The sequence below is a fragment of the Doryrhamphus excisus genome, chromosome 14 (genome assembly GCF_030265055.1).
Source record: "Doryrhamphus excisus isolate RoL2022-K1 chromosome 14, RoL_Dexc_1.0, whole genome shotgun sequence".
NCBI classification, from domain to species: domain Eukaryota; kingdom Metazoa; phylum Chordata; class Actinopteri; order Syngnathiformes; family Syngnathidae; genus Doryrhamphus; species Doryrhamphus excisus.
The window spans coordinates 10,981,706-11,009,189 of record NC_080479.1 but is presented as its reverse complement, the minus strand read 5'-3'; the positions used below and the strand labels follow the sequence as shown (position 1 = coordinate 11,009,189).

The following is a 27,484-nucleotide window of genomic DNA, read 5'->3' as shown; positions in this document are numbered from 1 at the left end:
CGAGGAGGCGAATGCCGCACATGGGGGAAGGGGGCTTTTCGCATGTGAGTGCACTCTGCGCTAAACCTTGCAAAAATGTGCCCTTTCATCACCACTGTGTTCCTGTGTGCATCTGTCCATATGTATTTACGTTTGTTGGTCTCCTGAGAAAACACATATACTGTACACAGTCACGATATGCTGTCACAGACACGGGTTATTTGCTTGGAAAGCATGAAAAGGAACAAAGCGTGGAGGCCAATAAAAAAAGTGAGATGATCATCACATGTTTCAACATGAGGGGTGTCGAACCCCTTTTCACTGTGGGCCATGTTGCAGTTTTGCCTAAAATGCATCCCCAGATATACTCTTCAGGTTGTGTTAGAGGACCTTTTGCCTTAGTTGAGGCACACCCCAACAACCAAGACTAAACAAGATAGAGTGAAGTGATACAGTATACATTTTCTCTCACAATTGGCTGAACACATTTTTTCACGTGCATTATTTCCAGGCTTTTGCGTGCCACAAAAAAAAAAGATGGTGGGCTGAGTCTGGCCCCTGGGCCTTGAGGTTTGACATATTGGGGCGGCAGTGGCTCAGGAGGTAGAGCAGGTCTTCCAGAAACTAGAAGGTCGGCGATCCGATCCTCGCTCTCTCCACCCACACTGGCGTATGAATGTTTGGTGGTGGTCCGAGAGGCCGTAGGCAGAGCAGGCTACGTCTACGGTCAGACTACCCCAGGGGCAGCTGTGTGTACAGATGTAGTTTACCACCGCCAGTGTGTGGAAGAGTTGAAGCGCTTTGGGTGCCTCGAAAAATCCGATAAAATCCATTTGATCCATTCTATGTTCAAATGGGACCATTTCCTGATAGGGAAAGATGCACCGATTAAACAAAATGAAACAAATGTTTACAAAATGTAAAACATACAAATAATTAAAGCAATGAATCGGAAATAAAAATAAATACAGGAATAAAGGCACATGAATGAATAAAACTGAGAATAAATGCTATCAGACACCTCCATAAGTCGGCTCCACATATGATATGCTAACAGATAGATTTAATTGGATTGACATGGGAATGTGTCTGATGAAAACACCGGCTTTTCCTCCTGTATGGTCCTAAATGAAAGCATGCATGAGAGCCCTCGTGCAACCTCAGCAACAATCTGTACGCCAATGTCTGCACATATCAAACTACTAGTGTGTGTGCGTCTCAATGCATCAGACTAGTGAAGAAAGGGATAACCCAATTATAGAGACAGTCTGCCTCACAGACATAGGTAGACGGATAGAAAGTGTGTGTGTGTGTGTGTGTGTGTGTTAGCACAGCAGACAAAGATGATCACAGTGAGAGGAAAAGTGATTTCTGATGAGACGAGGAGAGCTTAAAAAGGAGGCGACTGCATGAATACAGAATGAGCACAATGTGTGCTGAACAAAGATGAGGCAGTAAAGATACAAGCAGCCTGCTAATATTGTGAGGAAACAAAATATTGGAGTTTATTCTAATGAGGAAGCCTGAGTGCACATCTTTTCTAAGGAAGGAAGGGTGGAATAAAAAGGGGGTGGGATGTGGCCCTGAACCTGACACTTTGGAGGATGCTGTTGCATAGCAACTGCTGAGTACCTAAAAAGCAAAAAAAAAAAAAAAAAAGCTATTTGGCTTCTTAAATATTCCCTGCCTGCCAGAGCAGCACTCAGACATCCATGTGTTGCCATAGAATCAGACATGCGGTACACCACACAACCAACTCATCGATGTTGTTTATTGACAGCTTTATCTGTTCAATATCAAATATGAATACAGCCTGGATGCCTCAAAGATTATACACCATCATATCATATATTTCATTGTCCACGTGTACATGAAAGGCGCATATTGCGTCCATGTATTATCTAATAATCCAGAATACAATGGGGAATTAGCATTTGAAATGCCAGTTGTGTTTTTGCGAGCTTCTACATGGGCCGGGGATCAAAGTTGAGCCGTTTTGTCATATTACAGATAAACACAAAGCAATTTCCTTTGAATTTATTAGCATTTCAGACAGGGGCTTTCATTCTGTGGACACTCACTGATGCGTACAGTACGTCTCGTGTCATGTGTGTGTCCTGCAGGATGGGAAATTTGAATAAAGCAATAAGCAGAAGCAGTTGTTGGTACCCTGTAAAGTCAAGGAAGATGGCCCCAAAGGACAAAACCAGATTCCCTTTTATTGAACATACAACATGCGTGCATGGCACTAGATTAGGTACGCCTACCTGTATGTCATGGATTTGTTTAACGGCTTGCATGAATAACACATTTTGTTGAAATTAATAAAATTGTATGTTCAAATCTAATATTTCTTTATTAGAGGATGTGAGGAAGTTTTCTTCAACAACTGATTATCAGCTCCGATACGAGAATTGTGACTCAGACCTTCAAAATACAGTTTTTAACATTATTAGAACCGTCACCTTTACAGCCATATTACCCAATATAATAGACATAAAAGACATTCCGGTGCTAGGTGAGCTCAGTGGGGGGTTGGACAGGAAGTGAGATATATCCTGGCATGGGTTATGGCTGCAACAGTATGAATTATTGTGCCTTTTGTGAAATAATTCAAAATAAAAGCCTGTTTTGCTGCTCAAGTCAGATATGTTTGTCTCACGGAACATTACAGCAACATTACTGACACCTAGTGACCAGTGTAGCCTACTGCATAACATCCAATATTTGAATGTGTCTGAATGCCTTATATTTGTATTTTAGGACAGTTTAGACCACAAAATACATCAATTTTGACTCATATTTGAAAAACCATGATCAAGCTTCAAGTGAAGCTACAAAAAAGTGGTGAGGGAGTACTGTTGCGACTTTTTGTCTTGTTTATGATCTGTTTGTTCAGATGACTTACAAGATTTTTCTTCTTTAATGGTTTGGCTTTTGTGTCACTCCTCTACAAAGTTCACAGGAGTTGTGTATTTTTTTACATAATCCTGCTGGCAAACACATACAATGACAATGAAAACAATATATTACCAGGTAACACCTTTGAAGCAGGTGTTTTTGAGGTTACCCTCCATTACCTACCATTGAATAATACATCAAAAATAGACCTCCCTGATATTTTTACATAATCTACTTTAATACAAGCTTTCGAATTCAGACGCTCCAAGCTTCCAGGAGCTTTTGCCAACTTTGCAGCCTCCCTTCAACAGCACGTGCGGCGCTGCCTATTAATCTTTCTTTTGCACATGAATAGGATGCCGTCGCTGCGGGTGATATTGTAAGTGACTGCTGTTGATCTCGCCACCAGTCTTTCTCACCGAGTTGTGAATAATAAATAGGAAAGCTGACCAGAGATAATATGTCTTTCATTATGGACGTGTTGCTCCTAGCAAGCAGCGTCTGATAGAATGCTAACAAGCACCGATTTTATTTTTTTTTAACTTCCCTCCCGTTCTTGCTGTTATTTTTGCAAAGCCGCAGAATGATCTTTTTTCTGTTGGCGCTCATACATTTATTAATAACGGAGTTTCTTTCAAAACATCTCCTCTGGATAAGATGGATAACAGTCCTTTTATCATACTCCCTCTCACACACACACACACACACACACACAGAGTACCGACAGTGATGTGCTGTGAAATTGGATGGGAGAGCTCCAGTGTAGTTTTGTTGCCTTTCAACACGTAAATGTGGGTCACAGAATAGATTAAACCACCCCCCCACCACACACACACACACACACACACCCCACTCCGACACTGATGGTGTATCTACAAGCAATCCCACCCCACAAGATTACACACGTGGAAATTAACACACTATTTAAAAATTGGCAAGAGAATATTGTTGCGGTTGATCTCTCGTGTCTCCAGCTTGTTTCCATGCATGATGGAACTCATTTAACACGCATAACAAACTGCATCCTTTTGTTGGTTAGCTTTCAATCAAGGTTGCTATTTTGTGCTTTTTTTCTACGTTATCTGTTCTGTGTGTCCAGCGTCTAACCGTAACAGAGGTGGGATACCGTCTGGGTGTACAAGTATTGTCAAGTTTCACACTTGACGTGCCCTGTTGAATGGTCACTGTCTGACAAATATTTTATACTTCACACCAGATGCCGGCATCGAATTATCTGATTGCAGGTTTCACCATGTGAAAGTGCACACACCTGTATGAAAGGCACAGGAGAATAAATTCCGGATCTTTGGTTTGGCGGCATGTCAGTTCTAAGAGGCGTTGATACTGCTGTGAATTAACTGAATTAACCAGACTCATTTGAAGATGTCGTAATGTTGTAATCTTAGGTGAGACACACAAGTACCAGACTTTTATTTCAATGATCTCCACGCTAAGCTAAATCTTAACACTGAAGCCCTGATGTCACTTTCCCCGACTAATCTCCCCGAGCACGGGAACACATTTAGAGCAACACACACGAGCATGAGTCTTATTTTATATGTAGTACACTTGCTATATTGGGTAAAACAAGTGTAAAGTTGACTATAGGGGTGTTATTCCATATCTATAGGGCTCTAATCATGTTTTCTATCCTTTAACTTTGAAAATATACTAGGAATTCTACTTTATTCTACTTCATAAGGGATTTCTAAACACCGAAATCCATATCCCTTACTGTAGACAACAGTAACTTCAACTTTATTGCATCTTGTCAAGGAACATAACACCTGGATATATTTTAAGGCGGTCCGTGTGCAGCTTGCATAGCAGTATAATTGTACCATCCACTGCAAATGACTCAACACACAGCCATTATTGCCTAAACAGCTCGCAACACAAGCGAACAGCAAGATGGTAGCACCATGGTCTCAGGCTGCATGAGTGCTGCCGGCACGGGGGGGGGGAGCTCCCATTTATACCGGGAAACAGGAATTGCAACATGTACTGTGACATTGTGAAGCAGAGTGCAAGCCCCTCGGGAAACTGGGCTGCATGGTAGTTTTTCCAACATTATAATGAGCCCAGACACCTCCAAGATGACAAATGAGGAAGCTGAAGGTGAAGTTGAAGGTGAATGAGTGGCCAAGTATGTCTCCTCCAGATCTGAAGCCAAATGAGCACCTGTGGGGCATCCTCGAGTGGAAGGTGTTGCCTTGAAAGAAGATATTCTCATATAACTTGGTGATGGAGTCACTGCCGGGGCATTGGGGTGTTGTATGTAGATGTACACACAACATTCAATTCAAATGAGAGTTGCTTTGTAGTGAGGCGGGTCTGGGGCTGGAGGGGGCCCACATCTAAAGCATCCTATAGAAAAATAAAGCCAAATACTGGCAGAGGCTCTTTACTCTGAAGACTTCGGCACGAGTGTTTGAAGTCAATGACAGCTTTTAGGGATTTAGAGGAGCCTTCTCTCTTTCACACTCCCACATGAAGATGAGTCCTGTGTGTGTGTGCATATGTGTGAAGGTGACAAAGACTGTGTATCATTTGCAGCTAATCTTAGCAACCAGCCGTGTTAGCACTTGAAAAAAAAATATTAAGACTTCAGACAGCTGACAAATTTTTCACGAGTGCCTGTGATGTGTTTTGCATACCATAAAATGCCCTATTTATTGCATTTATTTGTCTAAATATACATTGCCTACACTTCCACTCGGATCTAATAGAAGACTTGTATGTATTTTTATTTATCTACTTCTAAACAGCAGCACACAGAAGCCTGCTATTATTTTTCTGACCTTTCCACCACATGGCGGTGCTGTAGTTGACACGACATTTCTTGCACAGCTCAATGCAATTTACGAAACACCCACTGCTACTTTAGGGTGTTTGAACCGTTTGAATTTGGCACACACCTTTATGGGACTGACACGCACAGGTGTGCCGAATTTGGCCAAAATTGGTAGAAAAACATGGCCACCAGCAAGCAAAACGTCTTTGCATTAAGCAGCTAATTGCCCATAAGTCATTGACTCCTTATCAATATCCAATTGGTATTCATTCATTCATTCATTTTCTATCGCTTATCATAGCTGTCTTGAGGCAAAAGGTGGTGTACACTGGACTGGTTGCCAGCCAATCACAGGGCACATATAGATAAACAACCATTCACACTCACATTCATACCTATGGACAATTTGGAGTCGCCAATTAACCTAGCATGTTTTTGGAATGTGCGAGGAAACCGGAGTACCCGGAAAAAACCCACGCATGCACGGGGAGAACATGCAAACTCCACACAAAGATGGCCGAGTGCGGGATTGAACTCGGGTTTCCTAGCTGTGAGGCCTGTGTGCTAACCACTCGTCCACCGTGCCGCCTTCCTATTGGCATCTAAATATTAAAAAGCCCTTCCGCACCATGTAGCCCATGTATCTGCTGCTCTGTGTGTGAACCTACTGCTACGGTTGTGTATCTAATCTGTCCTGGCAGAGTTTGTGCCTTTTTCATGGCTTGTGTAAAAATAGGTAGCATTTTTGTGTCGACATACAGTATTCACAGACAAGAATAGGTGTTGGGAGATCATTTCATATCAAACCCACGTGGTTCCTTTATAAAAAAAAAAAAAAAGGAACCTCCATTTGTATGACATGTATTACATATCCTATTGAACTGCTACATCTGTACAGCAGCATGCAGCACAGAGGCCTGTACAGTGGGGGCTGCCAATCCTCTTAGTATTTGTTTAAAGTCAGGGCACCTTCCGTTCTCCCAATTCATATGTCAGTAAGGATGCTGAGGAGCTCCCGTGTACAGTGCGGCTTTCTGTAGATGTGTTGCCTTCTTCCAAGTGCCTCTTTGTTATTTCCACGTTGGCATCCATACACGGCATGTTGGCTTAGCTTTGTTTATGTGGAGGTGACAGACAGACAGGCAGTCCACCCCTCTCGCCCCTGCGTGTATCACCTCAGAGGCGCATCAAGGGGATTAACGTGTTTTTTTCTTCTCAGGTAAAAACAAGCCACATCAATGGGGGTCCCGTGGAAGATTTGCACCCGCTCTTGTGCGTAAAGCGAGGCGGCTCAGGCGTTTACGGCACGAGGCCCCCTTTGCGAGTTAAACACTTCAACATCAATCGATTGGCTAGGGAACACGAGGAGCCTTTTAAAAGATTCACCTTCGCCTCCCACGGCAGATGAATCCTCCACTTTATAAGCCGTATTCTGGGGAGGAAAGGTGAACAACACGAAGGATGAGGGAGGGAAAGTGGAGATGAAGGTGTCCTCCCATTGGAGTCGGCTGCAGCTCGTGGGAGGAAGATAAATAAATCTCGTCCTTTCTTTTCGTCTTTCCGTCTTTACCTCCTCCCCGCTCGCTTTCAGTAAACATTTCCCAACAAAGGTCAGCGTCCCTGTTCGTTAACATCCAACCGTCATGACCATTAGAAGTGCCAATGCTGAAAAAAAAGCCTTATCAGTGTTTTGCCTTATTCCTGCTGATATCAGCTGCACCCCCACCCTCTCTCATCCAGCACACAAACACACCTACGGGCACAAACATTGTTATCTCTGCTATCTGGTGTTTAGCCAACTCACAGCTAATCCGGTGTGAACCCAGTCTCTGGCTTGTGCTCAGCAGTTTGCAAACACACACACACACACACACGCAAACACACACTGAGAGTCAGAGTTTGGCCCTAAAGCTGGGAACATCACGCTCTAGTAATGTGATGCTGAGGCAACAGCGTGCTACAGTTGTGTGTCGCTGACATAAATGTGCATTTTGGCGCAAAGAAGAGGGGACAAGTTGAAATGTTTGTGTTTTATGTACGTGATGAGGTGGTCCGGGGCCACGTGCACTCGGCGTGGGACAAAATATCCTAATTATAGATGGTATAGTTTTGTTGTACTGTATAATGTCAGCACACAGGCATCAAATAGTGATTTTCCAGCCGGCTGTCTCTGTATTCTTTTCCATGTACCGTCGTCTTTACATAAGCAACCAATAGAAACATGCATTTGTACACTTAAGCACCAGAAAAAATGGATTGAGTGAAATAAGTTTGCTCCTCAAGCAAAACTTAGGACTTAGTGGAGAAACTCTCGTTGGCAAGCACAGAGCTCAGGCGTTTCTTGGAGGAGAGATTTCGGTCCATTTCTCCAAATCCTAAAGGTTGCGTGGCTGTCGCTTGGCAAATTGACGTTTTAGCTCTGTCCACTTATTTTGAACTAGCCATAGGCCGCTCCAGGACAACTTCTTGTCAAGTTTATTTCTATTTATATATTTATATATATATAAATATATATATTTATATACGGTGGCCGAGTGGTTAGCGCGCAGACCTCACAACTAGGAGACCAGGGTTCAATTCCACCCTCGGCCATCTCTGTGTGGAGTTTGCATGTTCTCCCCGTGCATGCGTGGGTTTTCTCCGGGTACTCCGGTTTCCTCCCACATTCTAAAAACATGCTAGGTTAATTGGTGACTCCAAATTGTCCATAGGTGTGAATGTGAGTGTGAATGGTTGTTTGTCTATATGTGCCCTGTGATTGGCTGGCGACCAGTCCAGGGTGTACCCTGCCTCTCGCCCAAAGACAACTGGGATAGGCTCCAGCACCCCCGCGACCCTTGTGAGGAAAAACGGTAGAAAATGAATGAATGAATAAATAAGATATGGCTTTAATCTTAATCACCGCATTCCACTTCAAATTTTGCGACGTCCCTTAATCATGACACACAAGGACCAGAACAACATGCTTATTGCATGGCAATGTGAAACTCAACTCCGAACCCCGAGCCTCACTTCCTGTCTGCCAGCTACTCAGCTTGCCTAGCACCGGAACACATTTACAATAATAAGCATTTGTCTTATTTATGTCATATGTGGTTTATTTTGTTTGATTATGTCTACTGTATGGGGTAATATGAGTGCAAATGTGACTATAGGGTTGTTATTTTATGTCTAGAGGGCTCTGATAATGTATTGTATCTTATATGTTTCTTCCAGTGTATTGGTTATTGTATGATGGCTGTATTGCAAGATACGTAGCCACAAATAGAAGATACATAGACACTCCTAAGGCTATTTGATACAGCTCTAGTCTTCGGTTATGAAGGTGTACCTAATGAGGTGTCCTGTGGATGGGTCTATTTGCGGTTAGCATCTGAGCCGGCGTGTTTGTCACCTGCGATGAGGCCCCGCTGGGTGACATAATGCATAAGCAGCTTTTCTTGTCACAAGGTTGGCGTTCCACACATCCAAAGACTTACCCGAGGTGATTGGTCGATTTCAATTAAAAGTATTGCCTGAGTTGTTGTTCATAAAAGCTGGTGAAAGAAAAAGCAATTTTCTTCAAACGCAACAGCAGGAATTGTGTTCTTTTCTGCGAGCGGTTTTGGCACCCTGAGTGTTGAAGTGCTTGCATTTTCAAAGAATGCATGACTCATTAGTGTGCTGGGCAGAGCTGACCTGTTGATACGCTTCCCTCGCGTACACTCTGCAGTTTTCACCCTCTCTGTCTCGGCTTTCCTCAAGAGGCTCGCTTAGATAAGACTCGGACTAGAAAAGCAACACACAGCCTGAGGAGATGAAGGCATGCAGGCAGGCAGAAACATTCTGGCGGGGAAGAAAAAACAGAATCCGTGAGGCAATGAACACACAGACGTGCTGTACTGTATGTGCTGGTGACGAACAACCCTTATTTGTGACTTTCCGCTCTCATCCACCCCCTTCCTGTCTCTTCTTCTTGAAAAGTCTATTCCTGGAACCCCCTTGAGGCTTCAGCATCATTATGAAATCAACATTATATAATTGTTTTATGTCTGGTCAGTCCGGGCCACTTTCAACGGGCGTCTCCCTGCACACATTTTAGCATATATATAGAAGTGTTATTAAAAATGTCCATTGAAGGCTGTTGGCCAACATACTGTAGAGCGCCACGCCACTGAGTCAGTGTTGTGTAACAAACAAATCTGCGCACTCTCTCTCGCCGCTGCCTGGCGCTCGTCTCATTATAGTAGCTCACTTAAACACTGCAGGCAGTGGCCTAAATTCATCAGGCCTCATAGGGAACACAAAAATTCCATATGAATATTCCTTTCCTCACGTGCTGTATATGGGTCAAGCTACATTTTCGTGTTGTCATATTGAAAATGTTGACAAATGGAATTGAAAGTTACTCATTTGGTTTCATACTGAATTACATCACATATTCAGGCCAACAAGGCACACAAATTACAGTAGCTACTGAGGAACTAATGCTGAACTAATAGGTAGAGTAGTTACTGAGGATCTAAGGCACACATTTAGAGTACTTACTGAGGAACTAATGCCCCAATGTAGAGTAATTACTGAGGAACTAATGATGAACAAATAGGTAGAGTAGTTACTGAAGATCTAAGCCAGGCATTTAGAGTAGTTACTGAGGAACTAGGGCACCAATCTAGAGTAGTTACTGAGGAACTAGGGCACCAATCTAGAGTAATTACTGAGGAACTAATGATGAACAAATAAGTAGAGTAGTTACTGAAGATCTAAGGCAGGCATTTAGAGTACTTACTGAGAAACTAAGGCACCAATCTAGAGTAGTTAATGAGAAACTAATGAGACGTGAGTAACTAAGGCACACGCTTAGAATAGTTACTGAGGAACTAATGATGAACAAACAGGTAGAGTAGTTACTGAAGATCAAAGGCACGCATTTAGAGTACTTACTGGGGAACTAAGGCACCAATCTAGAGTAGTTAATGAGGAACTAATGAGATGTGAGTAACTAAGGTACATGCTTAGAATAGTTACTGAGGAACTAACGATGAACAAATAGGTAGAGTAGTTACTGAGGATCAAAGGCACATATTTAGAGTAGTTACTGAGGATCTAAGGCACACATTTAGAGGGGTTACTGAGGAACTTATGAAGAACTAATGAGTATTGGCTAGGATTAGGTAGGTTAGTTCCTCATTAACTACTGTAATGATACTGTGTTTTGGTAAGTATTTACACTTGCACGGTGACCTTGTGTTTAGCATGTTGGCCTTTCAGTTCTCTCCAGGTACTCCGGCTTCCTCCCATATTCCAAAAATGTGCATGCTAGGTTACTTGGATACTCTACATCATCCATAGGTGTGAATGTGAATGTGAATGGTTGTTTGTTCATAGGTGCCCTGCCATTGTTCGGAAGTGTACCCCGCCTCTCGCCTGAAGACAGCTGGGATTGGCTGCAGCATACCCCTGCAGCATTTGATTCCATTTGTATCACTCATTTAATTTAAAAACAAGAGAATATGGCTAGGAAAAAATAACTTCATACACCTAATGCACTCCAGTGTGACTACAACATCTGTAGTTCATATAAAAAAGATTACTATTCTGACAAGTGAAAAATATATATACTGAATATTGCTGCATTATACTATATCAGTGTAAACAGCTGTGAGTGCATATTTCCTATTAACATATCAGGGACTGTAATGTGGCGACAATGATGTATGGCAGGCTTGCAGGGGCTGTGGTCAAATCCTGACTGTGAGGATCACAATTTTACCACAAAGGACAACAGAATTACAATCTGTTATATGTATATATGTATTTTATTTAAATGGAATTTCTTTTCTTTAAAAACATTTTCCTTTAGTGTTTATTCTAGAGAATGTCAAGGGCAATATAATTGTAGAGGCACTCATACAGGAATCAACAATAGTGGGCCTCTATTCAGACCCCCCCCCCCCCCCCCCCCCCCCCCCGACACTACAACCCACCCCTGTCATTGCAGCGGCGCCGCTACATTGCAGCCTCAAGATGTGCCCAACACTCAGACGCTAATCAATGCAATGCACTCTGGGCATTGCTAGGGAATGACCTGTGTGTGGCGACGCTGTCTCACACACACCCACACGCCCCCCCACACACACACATACCTCCTTAGACAACTGAATGATTACGCATCATAACACTGCTGAAATGCCCCTTGGGTTGACACTGGCTGTCCGGTCGAATCATGTTCTCCCTCCTTAGCTGACCCAGTGGTGTGTATTTGTCTGCTCCCAATTGTTTACATGCTCTGGGTTCATCTCGATATTGCTGTTATCCCGTAACCCTCACAGCGACGTCATTTGTCACTACGTGTAACATGTTAGACAAAAAGCTGAAGGCAAACGGGAGGGGAAAGTGTGTCATGTTTTTTCACTCAGTGTTGTGTGTGTGTGTGTCGTTAAAAGAAAGGAGTGCTCAGTCGGCATAGTTACGATGAAGACGCTTTTATTGTCATGAGCACATTTTATTATCAATTACATTGAACACATCACAGTAGATAACATTTTTCTCTGCATCTACAGGAGGGGTCTCAAACTCAATTTACCTGGGGGCCACTGGAGCTAGGGTCTGGGCAAGGCTGGGCCGCATCAGGTTTTCCAAAAAAAAAACAAAAAAAACGCATTTATTAAAAACAGAAAAATATACAAACTTTTTTCAGTGCTTTGGTTCCGATTTTCTACAATAAAAGCTCTGATAAAACATTCCACTGTTCTCAAATATCTAAATTTTTATTTTTCTGCACAAAATAAGATGAAAAATAAATAAACAAATCAAGAATAAAGAAAATCAATCAGTAATAAATAAATATAATAATAATAATAATAAAACAGCAAATAATAAAAACTTAAGAAACCACATATAGTTGGTGGGTAGACAAATTATTTTTTTCAGATTAAAATGAACAAATCATTATTAGAGCCCTGTAGACATGACAAAACACGACTATAGTCACATTTATACTCTTTTTATTTACAACATATTGCGCAACTGCAGGGTCTTGAGACACATGCTAACTCGCAAACTAGAGAGCTAGCGACCTAAACGGTAGCCTTCAAGTTATTTCCTTTAAACTTAAGTAGCCAAAAACGTACCACTTCCACACTGATAGAGAGGATAACTATTAACAGTTATTTAACCTTTAACATGAACATTAATCAAACGTAATAATTTCTTCTGGGTACATGATACCATACAGCAACCATATCAAACTTGTGTGGGCCGCACTAACATTAAACTTTCATATCAAGGCGGGGGCCTCAAACTAGTGTCCTGCGGGCCACATTTGGCCCGTGGGCCGCGTGTTTGAGACCCCTGATCTACAGGGTCTACTGTACTCATCTTGGTGTCTCAGTAAAAGAGGGGGTCATTAATGCTAATTGCAGATGAACATGATCTTTCTTTGGTCTGAATCAGATGTTGAATTTTACATTTGAACATTTAAAAAATGAAGCAGGAAGTCAGAGTAGTGGAAGAAACAATTCCAATAAGCACATCATGGAGTCCTTTGTTGACATTGTTCATAATACGCTAAGCCGAAGACTAGTTTAGTGGCTTATTAGGTTGGTCCGTATGCAACCTCAAATCAGTGTTATCAAAGCTGACTGGTTCATCTGGAACCGATTCTGATCAGATTGCTTTCTCATCACAGCTGAACCAATGAGTTTATTTGCAACCCTTCTGAGACGACCTCTTCTTGGTGGTCTCAAGCCAGTTCATTTGGTCCCAGGGGGGTTTGTTTGATCTGCTAACTGTGACTGTGCATCTCCACTAGTTGCAGTCATTAACGTAATTGCAGCCATCATTTTTTTTTGGTGGTAACATACTTTTTAGAGTACTCTGAAACAAAATTGATTTAGTTTGTCAAAAAATATTCTTAGTTGAAAATGTTGTCATGGAGACTGCTCCTTGGTATCCCATACTATCAGAGTGTATGTTGGCTGCTCTAAACCACTCATGCGTCTTGGACTTTTGCTGATTTAGTGTGGTTCACAATGCAAATAAAGCCTCAAACAAACAACCGCCAGAGATCAAGCTGATCCTGATCCAATCGTCTTCAAAGTCTTCATCACAAAGAAAACCACAATTTTGTTTTGGATGGCAGGAGCCCGGCATGAAAGGGTATGGGGGTTTTAAGGCAACTACTAGTTTGGGTGTCACACAAGAAGGACTTCCAAGACAAAAGACGTGAAACATACCCTGTTGTTAGGATGGAGCGATTTACTGTAGACGAGCCATGCATGCATGAAGATACTGTAGGCTTGTAAGATATATGCCAGATGGAAGTCGACAGACACTCAAGTCTGTGCTATTTTGGGAGACGGGAAGGGAAATGGTCTGACTTGGCATCTATGCATATGTATACTCAATCAGTGTACATACAGGGAAATATAGGGTCTGGCACATGTTTAGTGTGGTGACCCACTTTTTCTTTACATCTGGACCTCATCACTCCCCCTCAAAGCCAAAGTATACATTGATGGCGCTATCTGTCTCTATCTGGACTCACTTTGAAACTTAGCTGCGCCGGTCTGCAGAGTTTCAGCCATAATCAAGCAGCAGGAAACATGCCATCGTCTTTGTCTATACACTTTAGAACCCAGACGACAGCTCTAAGGCTTTGGTGGAGCATGGGCTTGACCCAGAGCTCTGCGGAAGCTGTCACAAAAGGAACGGCAACACTGTTTGACTCTGAGTAGATTATGTTTCCAATGTTGCTCCTCCAAGTTGGACGTCCAGCACTTTTCTAAATGCTAAACTTCCCACACATTGGACTGCTCAAGAACATCAAGATCATGGTGGGACTCACAACAAAACTGCTCTGACATCATCATCTATGATACTCATAAGAGAGAGTATGGCAGCACTAAATTCAGTGAATTAGGCCATTTTGGGATTATGTGACTATTGTTATAATGTTTGTTATAATGACCATAGTTACTATGGTACCCATTATGTCATTGTATGGTCATATCACCTTGTACTTCGGTACGAGGTGCATTATTAAAAAATAAACAAACAAACCCTAAACTGTATTATGGAAAGCAGGAAGTGAACAAATGTAACAGTTACTGATTGTAAAAGTAAGATGGAGGGGTAGGATTTAATAAGCTTTGCTTCTTCCTACTCCTTTTGGACATGTGGAACTGTGAACTGATTATGGGATGCACTCAATTGTAAACTGATGCATAAATGAAATAAAACCATTACCATTACTCATCTTTGCTTACAATAACATTGTATACCTCTATTCAGTCTCTTATAGTCACCGGGTGATTGGTCTACAAAGGCTAATGAGTGACAGTGGCATCAGCGTCTGTGGCTGTAGGCAACCTCCTGATGTTGTTTTTGCATTAACTTCACAAGAATGGCACAATTCCATTTGAAGTTTCATGAGTGGTCGGCATCTACCTCTGCATGCGCTTTAGAATGTTGGTTGCTTTACTCAGCTCAGTTTAGTACTATTGCAACATTGGTTCTGTTGCTGCTGGGTTTCACAATTTTGCAATGCTTGACCGTGAGGTCTAAGAACGGCTTCCTTTGCCCTTGTCCATATATTTTTATATTATTCATTCATTAATTTTCTACCGCTTATCCTCACGAGGGTCGTGGGGGTGCTGGAGCCTATCCCAGCTTTCTTCGGGCGAGAGGCGGGGTACACCCTGGACTGGTGGCCAGCCAATCACAGGGCACATATAGACAAACAACCATTCACACTCACATTCATACCTATGGACAATTTGGAGTCCAATTAACCTAGCATATTTTTGGAATGTGGGAGGAAACCGGAGTACCCGGAGAAAAAAAACACGCATGCACAGGGAGAACATGCAAACTCGGGTCTATATTTTCACATTATCTCTACTAATATATGTGATATTATAATTATACTTCTATAGGATGGACGCTCTCCAATTATTGCTAGCTTCAGGACATTTTTTTTATTTTTAAGAGTCGATGACATTAATGAGATTATTAGGACTGATGACTAGGGATGCGTACCCTCAACCATGCCAATATCGTCTCAATTTAGGTTGTGAATGAATGACGGCTCTCCGTTACTCTCCACACCAACACAAAACACTTTTACACTTCTACTCTATTAGAAGCTGTCATTTTAGTGACAGATGCAATTTGAAAGTGTGTGAAAAGGTAAGAGAGTGTTTAGTTTTATCATCCCGGATCTGTTCAATCACAGCAAACCACTTCTTCGATGTCTGCAGCCTTAACACGGGGGTCCGTCTTGGACTGGCAGCTCGCAATAAATCACCTGAGGCTATACAGGACACGACGGAATTTACCCTTAAATGTTTGCACCGTCTTCCATTACATCTTTGTGAGTGTCGCTGACCTTACCGGGTCCACTTCTTACCCCCTTGGATTTCACCTCAGCATAAAGAAGACATTGTTAGTGTGCCTGAGCTATGTTACATGAGAGACTAACTTCCACGGCCACGCGGCGTCCCAGGAGAGCCGCGCTCCCGTTAGCCTGATCTATCTCCCTCGCTATTGGAATTGATCCTTGTTTATTGTCGTCATGGAGTAATGATCACATGTAGAGAGTTAGGCACTGCAGGAATGAACACGGATAGTCCAAGCACACACACACACACACACACATACACATACATGTCCTCATGATGGGTGAAGCACAAATTGTTCCCGTTCTGCCGCACTGCAGAGCCTCCCTCACGCCGCTGCCTCTGCAGGCACAAAGTGTTCGCAATAAGACTCCATCAGCGGCGCTTGACTATCCTCCCTCCTCCGCAGACAGATAAGTAGACACGCCAGAGACTAGTAATCCTCCCACAGTGAGAGATGTTTGGGTGGTGGAATGAAGATCATAGAAAACTGACGTGATGGAGGGAGGCAGAAAGGGAAGCGATGGGAGGCAAGTAAGGTGAGATACTGTAAATACGAGGGGGGAAAAAAAGCATTTTTTTATGCACAATTCAATCAATGTTTGCATTCCCATCCATCCTCTTCGTCACTCTCTCTCTCTCTCCCTCCTTCCTTCCTTCCGTTGCTCTCTGCTCGTCTGGTGGAGGCTGATGTAGGTCAGTGCGTCTGGAGCCTGTCTGCAGCTTGCACAGGGGTCTCCGAGCTCCACACGCCTGAGCCTCGTCGACCCCCACCAGCGGCTGGCTAGGGCGAGCTGAGGACAGCGCTCGCCTCCCTGGGCTACATGAGGACAGACGACTTGCCTGGAGGATGATTTTCTTGTGGAAGAGGGAGGAGGAGGATGCAAGGTTATATAGGGGTTGTCTGTACATTCAACGCTTAGTCAGCATTTCTTGTTTGCATGCATGTGGCTCTAATTTCTAGGGAGTAAGCAAAAGGTAAAAACGAAGATCACCGCTGATATGCAACGAGCCGGGATATTTTTTAGGGGGGGGATTTGTATGCAGAACGCGCTCTGCATCCCCCCCCCCACACACCCCCATCCTTCATTTCTGCACTGTACATTCCCCCTGTGACTAACTTCTGCCTAATGCTTCCTGTCTCTTTCCCAGACAATCAAAGCAAGCAAACTCCACAGTCTGATCCATCACAAAGTCGGGAAAAAAACTGCTTGTTTCTGTTTTGCAGTAAATCCACCCATGCATCTTTAGGGATCCAACTCCGAGCGATCAAAAGTATCCAACCTGCATCCATCCAGCGTACGTCGATTTCGACGGCGGCGGCTGAGTCGAAATTTGCAAAAGAACAAAATGTACTGTTGACGACTTCGGCATCCATTGAAATTGCTTTCCTTCTTTTCTCCCCTTTTCCTTCTCCTCTGCTTCCGCTGTGTGCTCCTTCCTTCCCGGTCCACACAATGCAAAAAAGATTGTTGTATCAGAGTGTCTGGAAAAGTGCTGTGAGACTGCTGGAGTAGATGGTTGTGTGTCAGCGCGAGTGTGTGTGAGTGTGTGTGTGTGTGTCTGCCCTCCTGATTTGACTGCGCCGCATGTCTGAGTTGTGCAGCAGTAGACTGGTGCTTAAACTGCCTCTGCTTTGCATCGAGGGCGAGTTTGTGCGTCTTTGGGCGCTTGCGTGCATACGAGAAAGTTTTGGGACATGCGTGCGGCAGTCGCACGACTTGACGCACTTGACTTTTTGGTCATTTGACTTCACTTGCTGTTCCAAAAGCGATGCTTTACAAATTTCAAATGGGAAGTCCCTTGTCCTTGTCACACAGAGTAGTTTAGATACATTAAAAAAATAGAATTAAACCAGAATGTGTTGGTGGGAACGTATATAAATAAAAGAAATAACAAATAAATCTTCATGCAGTCCTTTTTCGAAACGAGTCTATGGTGCATAGCACATTTTTACTTGGTGCTCCAAATCTCCAAATCTTTCAGATAGTGATGGCATGTCATCCCGTCTCCCTTCACACCACAATAGACGTGCAATTGGTTTAGGTCTGGGCTTGAGGCTCTAAGGAGACCACTACAGTACAACATTACCACTATCAATTTCATGGCAGATCATTTCACATGTTCAAGAATATCTTCTTTATCCTTCATGATGGCCGCCGCGTTGAAGTGGCTTGGATCCGCCATGCAGCATTTTGTGGTCTCATTCCCCTTCACTTTTCACTTTCCTTTTCTTCAACGCAGTGCGATTAGAAGAGTCTGACTCACGCTTGTTAAAACTACAATAAGACGTCCTTCCTCAGTGACTTTTACCATTGATCAAGGTCATTTGCCAAAAACAAATCAGCGACCGTTTATGGACCGTTTATGGATTCCATATGCACCAAATTTGGTGTAATTTGGCATATTGACAAAATAGCAACAGATCTGGAAATACCCATCTCCATCTAGTTTGTTGAAAATAGATTTGGGGCAGAATTCCTGCTGAACTCTGACCTTTGACAACATGGTCCAATGGATAAATAAATGGAAACCACATTTGAGGAAAGCAGACAAGAAAACCAACACAATTAAGGCTTTTAGTGGAACATACATGCATACATAATGTTGCTGTGGGCTTTGACTTCGACAATAAAGTGCTTTTGTGGAGAGTAGAGACGAAAAAAGTTGCCCCTGGTGAAAGTGTGTTGTGGTTCTGGTAAACTAAGGCTGAACTTATTGACTTCTTGATACTCTTCTTTTAGCTTTTTGGTTCTCTCATTTGAAAGACATCATGAGGTACAACTGCTTCAATTTACACAAGCACACACATGATGTGGTACAGTACTACATGTGTAGTATTACATCTGTAGTACTGTACTTTGTCTTGAAACCTGACACCACAGCACTTCTCCTGACTCATTTGCATACTAACAGTGATTGGATGTTTAACTGAGGCGAGGGAAGAAGGGGGGGGGGGCATCAGATATGAGAGATGAGTGGAGCTGTCTTTTCACTTCTAAAATTTTGATTGGGGCGGGGCATTTATTTAGGGCCTCGCCCATTGCCCCACTGCAGAGCCGGCCCCGACTACAAAAGATCAATATGGAGTTTAGAGGCCCAATACGGTTGAGGCCGCTACTGCTACACCCCCCGCCCCAAAAAAATATTTCCTGGTTTAACTGAAGTTAGCTGTACAGGTTTGAAAAATATTTGTCTTTATTTATGTCAAATCTCAAGACGCCTCACTCTTTGAAAACTCTTATAAACCAAAACCAAATGTAAGCTTGTGGTCAGAAAAACTGATCCAATGCAAATTGAGCTTAAAAAATAACCCTGTTTGTTAGCATTGTTGTGTAAGGACTGATAGCACAAGGTGGGTGGAACGGCCACCTGCACTGTCTGACACATCCACACAAAACACACAAGGGACAAAGTGGCCTGAGGATGACTCACAAAGAGAGAAAACGTGCTCACATGCAAATGACTGCTTAGTCTTCACTTTCTCGCTTTGACTTCTGGCTGCAGAGGGACTTCCCACTGGTTAAAAAAAAAAATCTCTGGAAAAAGTCCAGTTCGGTTCGGATTGGACATGCACACACATTTACACTCCGAGGCAGGCACACAAAGGCCTTATTGTGTGTGACCCCCACAACCCCAGATGACGAGCAGGCAGGTCAAACAGGCGCGTCATTCCTAGGCAGCTGAAAAAAGGCAAGAGGGCCCGTAATGAATACCACCGTTTGACTGCATGGGGAGAAACACGCACTTTAGCCTCGCTGGCGTTGTCTGTTTAGGGCCCATGTCATCATAAATCTCAACGGTGTGTAAAGAGAAAGATTTAAACACACGCCGTCACGTGTTGGATGCGCATTGAACAACACTTGACTCCGGGGCTTTTGGAGTTATACTGAAGCTATAAAAATTGCAAATGATAGTATTCACTTATGACGCTTAAAAAACACATTAGGTACACTTGCACAATGGAATAAACACCCTGACATGCAGTCAGTCACATCCACCACTGCTTACAGAAAATTGATGACACAAATGCATTATTTGAGAAGCATTATTATTTATTAAGCATAGTTAAGTCAATTGAGTAGAACAAAGTTGTGTAACTGTGGAGTTACTGTATGTTCCCAGGACCATAAAATAGCAGACCGAGTACTACACTATACCAAATATACTAGGGGTAGGCAAGCGTCTTAATCCAGCCCACCTGCATTTCCAAAGTCCTTTTTTTAAACCTTTCATATCGGAACTGTAGCCGGCAGCATGACTTGCAGTGCTATAGCAGCACACTTGGGTCACAAGGCATGCTGGGTAGCTTGTGGTACTTTTTCTTCCAACATTTTGCCACATTTTTTGCTTAATTGCAAAACATGACGAGGAGGTCGTCAGAGGAGTAAAGAAGGAGTTAGCGTCTTCTTATTGAGTGTTTTATTGTCCACAGTTGCTGCTGGACTACCCAGCATGCCTTGCGGGCATTTGGAAATAACATTTTTTTTAGTTGTTGTTTATCACCCACGTACAATATTTGTAGCAGTTGATTCGTGTGATGTGTTAACTTGCTGTGGATGTGTTGTTTTTGTTTTATTTCACCGTGAGGAAGTACATTCTTTTTAATGACCACATGGACCCAAGAGTCAAAAAGTGTACCCGCTCGTGATATATACCAAAGTGCAATACTATTTTTATACTAATTTACAATCTGCAAGGCATGCTGGGTAACTTCTGGTTGGGGAAGTGTGCATGTGGGCTTCCCAGCATACCTTTTGGGTTATAAATGAGTACAAACTAGTATTGTTTACCAAGCTGCTTCCATCCTAATAAATAAACAGTTTTTTAGGAGACTGTTCCTCCTGGACGACTCCTTACTTAATACCAAGTATCAACTACATGTCTTGAAATCAGCATGCACAACAAACACCACAGCATGCTCCCTTATTTTTTTGTCAGTTTTATGATGTCATTGTTCAAGTCCCATTCTCCCACCGCACTCTCTCATCATGACACTATCCCTCCAGGCGTCAACAAAGCCCAGACAAAGTGTTGGTGTATTCGGGGTACAAGCACCAGGGATCCTGCAGCTCTGAAGATGGCGGTGGCGATATAGGCCGGTGGTGATGGCGTTCTGCACCCTGCCATCGCCTTCACAGCCTGAGCGGGACGTCTGCCAGCGGTGACAGAGTGGAAACTACCTGACAGCTGCAGCTCAAACGGCAAGATAAGATTACAGGTAGACCCGCTTTACCTGTTGAAAGACATGATGAGTGAGTGTTTGCTAAGCGTGTGCGTTGGGGCCAAGGAGTAGACACGGGGATAACAAATATGGTGGCAGGTGCATGCTTGTGATGAAAGACACATGCTGGAGCTCATTGTTTATACAGTACATAAGCATCACAGGGCATGATGGACTATGAAGGAGATGCACTGTCCCACCATCAACTTAGTGTTTTTCATATTAGGATATAATTTACTAAGTAAATATAATATAGTAAATATAATATAAGTAATATGGAAAGTATTCATATTGCATGTACATAAGTCGATTTGAGCTCAGGTGCATCCTGTTTCCACTTATCATCCTTGAGGTCTTTCTTCAACTTCATTGGAGTCCACCTGTTGTAGGTTTAGCTGATTGGGCATGATTGGGAAAGGCCACACACCTGTCTACATCAGGTCCCACAGTTGATGACCCATGAGGGGGAAGGATTACAAAAAATGTCTGCTGCTTTCAAGGTCCAAGCTTTTGGCATCGTCGTCAAAAAGATCCAAGGCTGGAATTGCTGCTGAAGGTGTGTCTGCGCAATATTGAGTTGTGAATACTTATGTTCATGTTGTTGTAAAAAAATACTTAGAATTCTGTAATACTGTGGCGTATTATGGCTTTTTTCTCCAAACGTTATTATCATTAGCATTAAAAAAAAACACACAGTATATACTCTTGTATTGTTTTTGCTACAAAATGAATGGCAGGGCCGCACGGTGGATGAGTGTTTAGCCACAAAATCAGGAGATTAGAAAGATCTGGGTTTGAATCTGCGTTAGGCATATCTGTGTGGAGTCATTTCATTCATTCATTTTCTACCGCTGGAGCTGGAGCCTATCCCAGCTGTCTTTGGGTGAGAGGCGGGGTACACCCTGGACTGGTGGCCAGCCAATCACAGGGCACATATAGACAAACAACCATTCACACTCACATTCATACCTATGGACAATTTGGAGTCGCCAATTAACCTAGAATGTTTTTGGAATGTGGGAGGAAACCGGAGTACCCGGAGAAAACCCACGCATGCACGGGGAGAACATGCAAACTCCACACAGAGATGGCCGAGGGTGAAATCAAACTCCTAGCTGTGTGGCCTGCGCGCTAACCACCATGTAGCCCAAGTTTGCTTGTTCTGCATGTTAAATAGTCCATAGTATGGTATGAATGTGAAAGATTGTTTTTGTCTATACGTATGTGCCTTGCATGCAATTGACTGGCGACTAATACCCCGCCCCTGCCCGAAGTCAACCCCAGCCTAACACCACGACCCTTAGTGAGGCATAGAAAATGGATGGTATTAATTGCATTTTGAGCACATTATGAACATACTGAGCTCACGATTGAGTCAGAAAAAGGCGGCTTGCACCCTTTGAGTTGGGAATGAGGTCTTTCCCCGGGTGGAAAACAAGTGTTTTCAGCGTGTGTCGTACCAAAGCATCCTAGTGGAGCGAGAGGTGAGCCGGAAGGCACAGCTTTCCATTCACTGGTCGGTCTGTGTTCCTACCTCAACTACGGTCATGAGCTTTGGGTAGTGACTGAAAGAGCAGGATTGCGGATACAAGCAGCCAGAGTTTACGCTGTTAGGGTGACTGATGTCTCCCTGGTGAGGTGGCAGACCTTGGACACACTGGAGGGATTATGTCTCACAGCTGGCCTGGGAACGCCTTGTTGTCCCCCGGTGGAGCTGGAAGAGGGACGGGAAAAGGAAGTCTGGGCTTCTATACTGAGACTGTTGCCCTTGTGACCCTGACTCAGATAAGGCGAAGAAAATGGATGGATGCAGTCTTTTAATTTTCTTGTTGCCCATCTATTCAAAACCAAACAAAGTATTAACATTGTTAGTTCTGAATATAAAATAGGTGGCTACATAACTTGCGTTATGTAAGAAAAAAAATCCAGGAACTGATGGAAAATAAAACATAAAAACATATTTTCATTCTGGTTGTGTTACGAAAGCATGCCTTAGCCTGTCAGTCATCTGTAGCAGCTCATGACATCATCTCTGTTTAAGGATAGACAGATCTGTATATATAGAACTACTGTACACACGCACACACTTCCACATGCACGCTCTATGGGCTCCCTTTGGCTCTAGCCTGACATCTAGCGACATAGAGGATATAACGTGATCCTACATGACATGGACATGTGAACAGGCTGGAAGCTGGGGGGGTACTGCTTAGCCTTGGCGGAGCCATATTCAGTGTTTAAAAACATTCTTTTTGGATGGTTACATGCTCTTAATCGCTGGTGGTAAGCCCATCAACAACATGAGCTATAGTCGTATAACTGTGAAAAACATGGCTGCTTGTCACCTCCTTGCCTCGGTATTGCGCCCAACTTGGTGATTTACATGAAAACTTTGATTTCAGCAGTACATAAATCACAATATGGGGTGCGATGAATAGATGGTCTCCCTTCCAGAGTCTGACAGGAATGAGGTCAGACACACCGATCCTCATTGCACATTATTATTATTATTATTTCCCCATGTCTTGTTTTCCAACCAATGAGAAGGAGAGAAGGCGTGACCCTAGAGAAAAGCTTCACGCTGATTGGCTGTGGTGCCCCGCGAGGAGGCTATAAAGCCGGACTCTGTGGCTGTTGTGTTTACAGTAACGTTTGACAGAGCGCGCAGGAAACGAGGAGACTATGAGAAAGCGCAGCTGCTCCATTCAGCCACATGGTTCCTCAACCGCACACACAAACCGCGCTGCAGACGTCCACTTGAGGGACTCGCACTGGTGCCGTCCACAGTGGCGTGTTCTCAGTCCACTGGGCCGAGTTTTCAGCCGCACAGGCAGTTGAAAGTTTACGCTTGGATCGTGTTTTTTTCTTGACTCTTTACTAAAGTTGAGCCTGAGAGAGACAAACAGAGGAGAAACTTTTTGTGTGAACTGAAAAGAACAAGTGTTTAGATAGAGTGTGTGCTGTTTTTACGCACTTTTACGCACTTTTTTCGCACAGTGGGGTGCAAGGATGGTGCAACACATGAGCCACACAGAAAGCGGCCACGCTCTTTCCCCAGCCGGGGACTCCACGGACACTGGAGAGATGGACCTGGAGATGGATGTCTCCCCCACCCCGGCGTCTCCCTCCTCCGGGGAGCGGAACGACTTGGCTTGGTGCAAAACCCCAACAGGCCACATTAAGAGACCCATGAACGCGTTCATGGTGTGGTCTCAGATCGAGAGGAGGAAGATCATGGAGCAGTCTCCAGACATGCACAACGCGGAGATCTCCAAGCGGCTGGGCAAACGCTGGAAGCTGCTGAAAGACGCAGATAAGATCCCCTTCATCCGGGAGGCGGAGCGGCTCCGGCTCAAGCACATGGCCGACTACCCAGACTACAAGTACCGGCCCAGGAAGAAGGTTAAGTCCGGGAGTGGGGCGAGTAAGGAGAAGAGCTCGGAGAGAAGCAGCAAAGCCAAAAGAAGCCCCCCGTCTAAAGCAACCAGCCGGACGCAAAAGCAGAGCAGCAAGTCCACCCCCCTGAGTCAGGACCACTCGTCCCCCGGTGACCACCAGACCCTCTTCAAATCCAGGTCTGGAGCCAGGCAGATCCCCGAGAAGCGCGCGGAGGCGAGGCGCAGCTTCGCGTTGACCGGTGCAGGGAGCTTAGAGAGCGGTCCCCCCTCCGTGGGAGTCCCGGCGAGTCCCACCCTGAGCAGCTCGGCCGAGTCCAGCGACCCACTGAGCCTGTACGAGGAGCAGAGCCCCGGGGGCAGCGAGTCGTCACACACCGCCCGCCTCAGGTACTCCCGCGCGTCCTCACCCACACCATCGGCCTCGCACTCCTCGTCGTCAGTCTCCTCCTCTTCGGACGAAGAGTTTGAAGACGAGCGACTCGATTTGAACCCGAGCCCCGGCTTTGAGAGCATGTCTCTGGGCGGAATGGGGTTCTCAGACGCGGAGCTGGACCGGGACTTAGACTGGAGCTTCGGGGAGTGTGGCGCCGGCTCCCACTTTGACTTCCCCGACTACTGCACCCGGGAGGTGAGCGAGATGATCTCAGGAGACTGGCTGGAGTCCACCATCTCCAACTTGGTGTTCACCTACTGAGAGGAGCCGAGGGGCAGGTGGAGACAAACCGTGACGAAGAGGAGACGGTGCGCTTGGTGCGTCAGACGTGGGGGTGAAATGCTTAGTCTGCATTTGGACACAGAGGAGGAGTGAATGTACGCAGAGAGAAACTGACTTCTCACAAGAGAACTGCTAAGAAACTGAACATTAGGGAGGGAAAAGGGACACTTGGTACCATGAAGTTGTTATTCAGGTGTATTTGTTCCCCCCCTCCCCTCCCGCAAGTACTTCAACGCGCATGCTCTCCTGGATGAGGAGGATTTAGCTGTTGTTTCATGTTCATTGCTGCGTAATTACGCAATGTGTGAGACCTTTTCTTTTTTCGGGGTTTGGACACAATTCACGATCACCAGCTTCTCTTTCAACGGCAGGACTTCAAAATAAAACTCAGTGCACAATTCAGGACCAACGCCTCCCCTTCCCATCCCAATCTGCATCCTTTCTGCCTAGAGTGCTTCAAGTTTGTAGTTCCTCTGCGTCAAGATGACTTTTTTTATATTGATGTATTTATACCGGCCAAAATTTTTTGATACATAGAAGTATTGTTCTCGTGCAGGTCTTTTGTGTTTGTGTGCACACACACCTGTCTGTATCCAGCGCGGAAGGGCTAGAAGTGTATCTTATTTAAAGTGTCTGACCTCTCTCACTTTTTGAGTGCGTCATGATTTTTTTACTTGTATTTTTGTACAAAATCTATAGAAAGTTGAAGAGGGGAGCGAGGGAGGGGTAGCCTCCAACATTGTGCAGAGAGAAAAGAGGGGTGGGCGGGGGGGTGGGCTCGGTTTGGCACAATCTGACCTCACACAGTGTTTACAGTATTTTTTACCCACATGCTTCTTAATGGCACAGTGACTCCAGTTTCACCAGCCAAGTACATAAACGCACCACCGAGGCTCCCAAGACCGAGTGGTGCCTCCAGTCAAAAAAAAAAAAAAAAAAGACCCCAGAGTGTCACTGTTAGAGCTAATACCTCTCTGTGCTTTTCTTCGTTAAGTTTTATTTGAACCACTGGATGGAATCTCACACTCATTCCACTTTGCCTACAGGAGGGAAGGAGGTGTATGAAGTGCTTCATCTGTTCCAAAATAGTATTTAACCTTTCTGTACCTGTTGGCTAAGTATAGCAAACGGCTAATTGTTTTTTTGTTTTTTTTTTTATTTCTATATTATGGCATGGCAAAATAGCATTTGTATTTCAGATTCAGGTATATGTAGCTATAGCTGTTGTGTTTAAGATTTTTAAAAGAATAATAACATGAAGATATTTATGTAAACTGACTGTACTATAAGCAAAGATTGTGTGTTTTATGTATGATGATCAACGACAGGCACTAGGACGGCCATCTTTGGACACCTTGAAGAAGATGATTGTGGTCCAGGAGTTTTCTCTTTTCCAAGACATCTTTTTTTTTCATTTGTGCAATATGCTGTGTATGACCATGTTTTGTCCAATCATGCCAATATCGTTTTGATGTTAAAACTAAAAAGGAAAAAAAAAAGAAAAAAAAACAGCCAATGTTTTGGGTCAATCACTGCCTCTCAGACCTCTGTACAGATTGTTGTTTTTATTTGTATTTCTTTTCCTTCGAGAAGGAAATAAAATCAGCTGGAACTGAAAAGTACATTCCACGACTGCCTTTTATTTCAGCGTGCGTTGTTTGTAGTGCTGACTGTGAATCAATAGGCGAGCCGGTGAATCGATAGGAGTGGTCTCATTCACCCTCTCCCGTCTCGTACTACACGTGCAGAAAACGTGGCTGCCATGGTAACACTGTATCCAAGAAAGAGGATCCAATCCTCCTGGGAGGAGCGTGCCGTTCTGTGTGTATGTGAGCAATAAGGGACGTAGACTGATCCATTGGCGGTGGGGGTGGGGGCAGACATTTCTGCAAGGCATGACTGGAATAAAGGAGGAGAATGAGGTGAGTGTGGTGTGCTGCTGCTGAGGGAGGGAGGGAGAGGGTGTTTTTCTGTCCTGGTCCCAAATCCAATTAATTCCTTCTGGATGCATTCATTTGTCAAGTACATATGACGAGAAAGCGAGCCCTAAGATGCGGTATTTAGTGTGTATCAATTTGCGCCCTGGTCCACAAG

General features: G+C 44.0%; 1 protein-coding gene across 2 annotated transcripts in view; it reads left to right on the top strand.

Moving 5' to 3' along the window:
- The window catches only part of sox4a (SRY-box transcription factor 4a), a 67,357-nt gene extending 40,147 nt beyond the window's left edge, over nt 1-27,210 (top strand). Inside the window, exons 4-5 of one of the 2 annotated variants that reach the window (XM_058048054.1) lie at nt 21,063-21,833; nt 24,275-27,210. In XM_058048054.1, coding sequence (XP_057904037.1) covers nt 24,287-25,369 — 1,083 coding nt within the window. In that variant the 5' untranslated portion in view covers nt 21,063-21,833; nt 24,275-24,286 and the 3' untranslated portion in view covers nt 25,370-27,210. Of the gene's footprint in view, nt 1-19,058; nt 21,834-24,274 lie in introns of those variants that run through there. The other variant, XM_058048055.1, reaches the window with a different exon arrangement.
- Nucleotides 27,211-27,484: the final 274 nt, after the last annotated feature.